The sequence below is a fragment of the Aulonocara stuartgranti genome, assembly GCF_965226115.1.
Source record: "Aulonocara stuartgranti genome assembly, chromosome: 19".
Classification (NCBI taxonomy): Eukaryota; Metazoa; Chordata; class Actinopteri; order Cichliformes; family Cichlidae; genus Aulonocara; species Aulonocara stuartgranti.
In genome coordinates, this window is record NC_138955.1 from 9,398,610 (window position 1) to 9,406,796 (window position 8,187).

The 8,187-nt window shown below is 40.9% G+C and overlaps 2 protein-coding genes across 2 annotated transcripts; both read left to right on the top strand.

Moving 5' to 3' along the window:
• Positions 1-336: 336 nt before the first annotated feature.
• Positions 337-2,626, top strand: tpgs1 (tubulin polyglutamylase complex subunit 1). Its single transcript, XM_082515453.1, has 2 exons — positions 337-753; positions 1,851-2,626. The coding sequence occupies exons 1-2, from the start codon at positions 416-418 to the stop codon at positions 2,497-2,499; spliced, it is 987 nt and encodes a 328-aa protein (XP_082371579.1). The 5' UTR covers positions 337-415; the 3' UTR covers positions 2,500-2,626.
• A 1,195-nt stretch (positions 2,627-3,821) lies between these two features.
• On the top strand, positions 3,822-7,753 carry LOC309695453 (uncharacterized protein). Its single transcript, XM_082516117.1, has 4 exons — positions 3,822-4,083; positions 5,511-6,059; positions 6,157-6,317; positions 6,729-7,753. The coding sequence occupies exons 1-4, from the start codon at positions 3,919-3,921 to the stop codon at positions 7,168-7,170; spliced, it is 1,317 nt and encodes a 438-aa protein (XP_082372243.1). The 5' UTR covers positions 3,822-3,918; the 3' UTR covers positions 7,171-7,753.
• The last annotated feature ends 434 nt before the right edge of the window (positions 7,754-8,187 follow it).

Sequence of the window (8,187 nt, forward strand, 5' to 3'; positions counted from 1 at the left end):
TAGCAAAATGAACTCTAAAATAAACATTTAAAGCACTACTTACATAGCACTTATCCACTCTGTATAAGCACTCAGAGGATTTTCTAACCACAGGTCTCATTCACACATGCAATCATATAAGTGCCTTTTTCCTATACATGAAATCACAATCCCATTGTAAGCCAACTGAAAATGTACCCTATTCTTGAATATGTGCATGTGGAATTTAATTAAATTTTTTTTTTTGAATATGTTTATATTTTTGTTTTAAGAATGCCTTTTGATGTGATGTGAGTGGTAGAATAAACAGTCGACTTGTATATTGTTTACAACGAGCCAGACAAAGAGGTGGTTTAATTTTGCGACGTTTTCTTGAACGCCAACCGGGTTTTCATCACTTCCGCTGCCGTTGCTGCGACACGGGACGTCAACAGTAATGGCGGACAAGGAGAAACGCCGGTCCGGGGTTAATCCTCCGGGGATGCCCGCGGGTAAAGCCACCAAATCGGACAGCGACAGGGAGTTTCTGTCACAGGCAGGGGTGGGAGACCTGCTCCGCGGAGCTATCCTCAAAATGGTCGAAGCCAGATCAGACGATCCCATCGGGTTCCTTGCAGACCACTTCTGCAACCTCGCATCCGTGACAGCCGCCGGCTCGGGTGGTTGCGGCGACGAGGAGCAGGTGAACACCGGCACTGTGAGCGCAGGAGCGCAGGAGCAGCAGCGTCTCAACCGGGCTCTGTGGCACCTGCGGCTGGCCCATCACTCCCAGAGGTCCGGACAAAATACAGAGGTTTATGGTCTTATATTCGACAGCAATGCGGATGAAAGCAGTGTGTATTGACGGAGAACTGTTGAATTTTCAAACATAATACATATCAGTATTTAGAAGAGCAGCTATTGTATTATATTATATTATTTTTACGGGAAAAACTCTGTCAGACTATCAGACTGACTAATGCTTAATAGTCTGTTTGATTCTCATGTTCTCTTTTATTCTCTTGATTTTGTTTTCCTTTGGAATTTTAAAAATAAATGAATGTAAGTAAAAGTATGGTGATGGACAACGTGCTGTATGTTTTTCAGCAACAGGGTGGAACATACATGTCAAACGAATTTGTTCCTCACATTAACGTTCTTCCCTATATAAGCTCTATTCAACAGCTTTAGAAGTATTTAGATTTTAACTAATATTTGTAAAGTCATCTTTCTCCAGAAACAGGCTTTTTTTTAATGCTGTATATCCATTATTTGCATATTCATTAGTCCTTACAGCCCACCGTAGTGTTCTGGTTTAGAGACGTAAGAAACTGCTCTATCATCTCTCTCCTGATTATGATTTATTTCCTGCAGTGATAAAATGAAAGGAAAACTAAACAAAATTGAAACAATTTTGTGGATTTGGAAAATTAATTAGAATAAAAGAAATATAGAGAAAATATCATTATATTTCTTAGTCTGGTAAAATGTTATTACAACTTGCCTGACGAGGCACTGATAGGCATGTTTATTCAGAGTCTGGATGTCTATGAGACTGTGTGTCAACTGCTTTCAAAAATGTTTTTAATGTAATATTTGTACTGATTTCCCCGAGTCTTTCCTGTGACATATGCCATCCACAAAATAATAATTAAAAAGACTAAAAATAAAGCTAAAGGTAATAGAAAACAAATTTAAAGTGAACATTTTAAAACAATAAAAACTAAACTGAGACAACTTCCACTCTGGAAACTAACTAAAACTAAACTGAATTAAAAACAAAGAATCCAAATGAAATAAAAATAAAAACTAATCAGAAAATATGAAACTGTAATAACTCTGCTACAGACTAAAGAATAATTTGATCTCTTTTATTCCACCTTTCTCCTCAGATCAGCATTCAGCAACAACGTCCGTGTGGCCTACGACCTCCTAAACCTCACTGGACCTCAAACATGTGCAGGAGAGTTTTCTGAAGGCCCCGATGGCCCCTGCACCGACAGCCCCGCTGGAGGAGGAGGAGTGAGAGGCGGCCTCTACACTCAGACCTTGCAATGCCTGTGCAGCGAGGGTGGAGTCCCTGCATCCACCTCTGCTCCCCTCCTGCGACGCCTCCATTGTCACGACCATGAAGCCGTCCCCTATGATGTCTTCCGTCATGGCGTGCTCACGTGTGCCGTTTTCTCAGACTACATCCGACAGGCTCAAAGGCTTTACGCCGAGGTGTGCTGCCCAGGTGAGGGCACTGCCTCTCGGGCGTTGTGCCTGGCCGTACTGGGGACCTTGAAAGAAGCGCTAGAGACTTCCCAGGGCTCTGACACAAACTACTGTGCCAACGCAAACACTAAAGTGAATTCCTGCCCTGAAGCTAATGTGAAGGCTATCCGCTACCTCGAGGCCAGTGCCAAGATCTCTCCCTGCAAGCTGGCTCAGGCCATGGCTGGTGCACAGACACAGGGGCCTGGCGGAAACATGGATGCAAAAGAGTTTGAAAACGCAGCTGCAGAGTTGTTCATCACTCGAGTGAAAGTTGTGTCCTAAGTCTTTGTATGACTGAAGAATGTACAAGAATCTAAAGCATATCCACATGTAAATGATTCGCTAATATTCACCTTCTGTAACCTCTAACCTTACTGTTATTCAGTAATAAACACCTGCACAGACATCATCTCCTCTTAAGGCTCACATTACACTCAGCAAGTCCAGTCGAAAACATGTTGTTTTTTCACTATTCATAGCACTATTGAGGAACTGCACACTGGAGTTCTTTTTGCAAAACAGGAGTTCCTATTCCTCGAAATCAGTATTTCTTCTGACAGAGAGTCACTGTTTTTGAACCTATTTATTGAAATGCTTGGAGCAGAGAGCATTACTAGTGAAATAAACACTGCTGTAATAAATGGTCCTCTTTTAAATAGCTCACTTTTTGTCATTCACTGAGGCTATACTGAACACAAAAGGCAGTGCAGTAATTAATTTGAAAGGTAAGAATAAAAGTGTCCTGCCACAGGTTCAGTGTGGCCTGCTTCAAATGAAGGTCAGGTGTGTGCCGTGTGTCATCGTGCTGAAATGAGTCGTCATGTGTGCCAGAAGCTGTGGTTGGATGAAATATGTACTATCCTAAATTAATTTAGGATAGTACTGAACTATTTTTGTTTAATGTGTACACAATATAACATCATTCATCATGTATGACTTACATAGAGAAAACATTGCCAGATGATAACAGTAAAGCATCAAATACGCTGTCTACACATTGAAGAGGTTTGATGTTAAATGAACTTTTAAATTACAAAGTAAAAGATCACTGGGGAGTGTAGAGAGACAACACAACACACTTCAGGGATATTATTCTGTCCAGTTAGGAAGTATAAACCACTGTGAGTCCATTTCACCTGCTTTGGTGCAAATGAAAGTCGCAAAAGTCGCCACAGAGTGGCAACAAGACAACCCCTAATATGAAATATTTTGAAGAACAAAGACTATTGCACTCTCCTTATCCTTCCTATCAACGCTCCTAGTGGTAGCATGAGACGGTACTTGGATTCACGCGGCACAGGTAGTCCAGCTCCTCCAGGATGGCACGTCTGCATGTCCTGTCAAAAGAAGGTTTTCCATGTCTCTCTGCAAAGTTTCAAGAGTGTGGAAGAGACATCGGTGAACCCGTTTCTAGTACCTAACGCATTTAATGATAACCAGTTTCTGTCAGTCTCGAAGAATGTCAGATGCTTACATCACTGTTTCCAAAGCACTACAACCCTGAATGCTAAAACAATATACAGAGCTTCATCAGCACTGAGATGTGCAGTACCCTACTCGTCTTGACAGCCACTGGATGGCAGCACCACTCACACCCAGACATAAACAAGCAGAAAGCGGAAGTGGAATGAGAGAGGCTGTACTTTAACCAGGCTGACATGTTACCCGCAGTAGTGTCGCCTCCCGGGTAAAGCTGGAATAATGGAAGAGGAGGAGCAGCTGCGCTCTTTGATGTTTCTCGTGACTTACATGCTGCTGAAGCGCATGAGAGACATAAACGACGCAAACATTCAGAGACGCAACGAGATCCAAAGACGCATCAGACACCGCCAGTACTTCTTCCAGAGACAGAGGAGGATGCTCATGGTCAGTCCCCCTCTATAGGGGCTTAAAATAATAACACATCTACATGTCAAGTGCTCTTAACTAATATAGTGTATTATCTGTCTGCAAAACGTCAAAGCTTTTAATAAAGTCACGTTGTACACGACCAACACTTCAAAACTCTTAAATCTCACATTTACAGTCATATAAAAGCACTAAAACCAGAGACTGTGGGCCTACCTGCATTTAAACTTGAAAATATGTCAGAGCAGCCACAGTCAAGCTGCTAACAGCTGTCCATTAGCTATGAATTAGGTCTGTTATATGCAGGTTTTTGTTCTTGTTAAATAGGGTGTTACATTTTCTGAAATGTTTAATTCATTAAAAAAAAAAAGGACAGATATGAAGATACCAGCTGTTGGATTTTCCCCTTGTAAACTTTTGTTTTTATGGTATATTTGGGAAATTTCTATATCTACTTATACAGATATATTTTACAAATCACAGCAACCTTGATGATATTATGTTGGGATAATGAAAAAGATAGTCATCAAATAAACAACATTACACTGAAAACAAGTACAAGTATGGAAGATTGTTACTGACACAAGAAGGTTTTTTGTGTTATTTTTTGCCATCTCTAACTCAGAATTTCTGGTTAGTATAATATTACAATGTAAATAGATCATTTTGATGAAAGACCTTGTGCATATTGGTGGATTAACCCTTGCAGGAAATTTTATATATGTATATATATATATTTTTATGTAATGTTTTGTTATGTTATGTTTGTATGTGTGTATATATATATATATATATATATATATATATATATATATGTGTGTGTGTGTGTGTGTGTGTGTGTGTGCCTATGTTTTTGGTATTTACCAGTACTGTTAATGTAGCATAGCTGTGGCATAAACTTACATTGGGTGGTGCTCTAATAAATGTGTTATGTAATAATAATGTAATAAGCTTTATAGTGTATATTTCTAAAAAATCTGCTTCACCATTTGCATTTGTATATCAAATGAGCAACAATTTAAATTTGACAACTATCAAAAAATCTGTAAACTTCATCACTAGGACCAACTTCATATCTCCCCAGTTATTACATAATGTACTGGAAAATAATATTTTGTTACATGGGTAAACTCAGTTTAACCATTTGATTGTGCCAAAACCATATTAAATGTTGACATGTTATTACATGAGTCCAAGAATACAATATCCTCAAATTTTCTGCTATATCAACGGCAGCATGTTTAAAACAAGGGGCTTGCCAAAAAGGTGCTGACTTAATAGATCACTAAAATTACCTTTGTGGTAAATATGAATTTAAAAAATTATCTGATTGAATAACTACTGCTGGGATCAAAAAAAGCAAACATTATGTTAAAAAATGTGACAGATTTTGGATATTTCAGAGGGAAGTAATTTTAATTTTGTTTTTATGTTTGTCTCTGTAGATGATGATAGCGGGAGGCGTCCGCTCCAATGCCCGCATCCGCACTCGTCCCTGGACCACCACTCCAAGCACAGACTGGTGGGAGCGGGTTGTCATGACAGAATTCCAGCCCTCTGATTGGCTGGATAAGTTTCGCATGAACCGAGAGACGTTCTTCTACCTCTGCGACAAGCTGAGGCCCCGCCTGGCTCGACGGGACACCAGTTTCCGCCTGGCACTGCCCGTGGAGAAGCGTGTAGCTGTAGCTTTGTGGCGCCTGGCATCCAACATCGAGTACCGCACCATCAGCGCCTTGTTCGGTGTGGGGAAGTCGACCGTGTGCAGGTGCGTTAGAGACATGTGTCACGCCATCGTGGCGCTCCTCAGCTCCATCTACCTCCGATCGCCAGGTGAGCAGGAGCTGGAGGATTCAGCTCAGCTGTTCCTGTCTCACTGGGGTTTCCCTCACTGCGTCGCTGCTATAGCAACACTCCACACAGCTATTATCACCCCATCAAACAACGCGTCTGACTACGCCAACCCCGCCGGCTGGCTCTCAGTCATGTCGCAGGTGACGAAAGCGCCCATTTATGTCACTGCAATTACAAGCTTGCGGGTTATCCAATCAGAGTCCGACTGTTTGCCTCTGTGTGCCTTCACTGTTTTAGGTGGCTGTTAGCGGTCGGGGGCACTTCTGGGATGTATGTGCCAGTTTCCCAGGCGGGACAGATCCAGCTGAGATCTTACAGAACTCTTCGCTATGGGCAACAGCCGCCGAGGGTGGACTCTCACCTGCCCCGCCACCTACCTTCATGGGAAAATCACTCAGGTAGAGTTAACAGAAGAAATTCAGTCACATTTTTCAGGCATTCAAGTTGTTTTTTTCCTCATGTATGTCAGGTTTTCACATGGCCTTTGTGTAACAAGCAAATGTAGACACTGTGATGTCATCCTTTAGTTGGATGACCATTTTTATTGTTGCCACATTGATGTTTTGAACCCAAGGACACTATAATCCTCTTTTCTGACTCTTATATTTACTGAGGTCACAGGGCAAAGGAAACCTAAGCTTGTTTTCCTATAAACTTCTGTACAACTGCACGTCTTTTTAATGTTGCCACCTGCTGGCCAATAAAGATAATGCAAATTTGCAAACTGTGAAATGTAGTAGTGTTGAGTGTTTTTGTCTATTTCAGGTGTTCCAGGCATTAAATAAATGACACTCATTTATCACATCCAGGTATGTGTTGCTGGGTGAGGCCTGTTACCCGCTCCAGAGCTGGCTGATGAAGGCCTATCCTGAGGAACAGGGCAGGACGGCGAGTCACGCGGCACTGACGGAGCAGCAGCAGCTGTTTAATGGACGGCTTGCCCGAGCGCTGCGCGTGTCTCAGGAGGCGCTGCTGCGGCTGAGGGCACGCTGGCAGTGCCTCAGCAAGAGGAACGACTGCGGACTGGACGTGGTGCCCACCATGATCCTGGCTTGCTGCATTCTGCACAACATGTGCGAGTCTCACGGAGACGCATTTAAAGCGGAGTGGCAGGTGGAGGTGGCCGAGGCAGAGAGTCCCCAACCCAGCCACAAACAGCTTCTCTCTACTAGCATGAACCAAAGTAATAATGAGGAAGTCAGGCAGCTCTTCTGTGACTATTTTGAAGAGCAAAATAAGAAAAATAATTGAACACTTTTTTCCATGTGCAATTATACCTTTTGTTACATTACCAGCATGACTGGATTACTGAAATAAGAATCTCAATCTGTTGCTTTTTTTATATTTACCTAACTTTACTTATATTTATCTCATTAAAAATTTTATTCGGCTCTTGAATTTTCTTCAAAATGTTCTTCAAAGAGAACAGTACATATAACAGAACAGAATTAAACTGAAAAACAGTGGAGTATCTTATAACATGTCAGTTTTTCCTGAGCTCTTCTTGTGAGCCCACCCACACTAGAGACCATGCTTTTCCAAGAGTCTTTATCAATGTTCAGCTTTAAATCCATCTGCCAGATTAGCCTTAAAATGTCACATTTCCCATACTGTGTGTTGGCAACAATCTTATAAAAGGCAGAGGCAAAGCAAGCATTTCTAAACATTACACTTATTTATGATGCACTTTGGTGAATGGGTTCCTTTTATTATTTTTTTTATGGTAACAAGAAACTCCTGTATATGTTTTTGCTCAAATGCACTATTCATACAATAATTCAAACTACTACAAAGGCAATAGATTAAACCCCTGTGAGTTAATAATAACATTTATGATTATTTTATTAAAAAATTATAAAATTAGAGTAGCAGAAATAAAGAAATGCAAGAAAGAAATGAATTTGTCTTTTCATAATATCATGTCTTTAAAATATGTTGATGTAAATAAAATGGTTTAACAAGTATAAGAGACACATGTCAGCATAGTCAAAAAGAAAAGGTGGATTTATAACTTATGTTAATTGTTGTATTTGACATGCAATTTGGTTGTCAAGAAGCTGTGACGAGAGACAAGTGACAGTTTTTGAAGGTTTCCCTGGAGATATTTTGTATTTTAAATAATATTTTGGAACCCCTTTTCTACACTTGCCTCGGGACATGTTTAATTTACACAACAAATGCGTGTTCTAGTATTTTGTACAGGGGTTACTTTGAAATTCATGGGTGGGACAGAAATTGTCCTGCAATTGCAGAGTGGCCCATTTATGA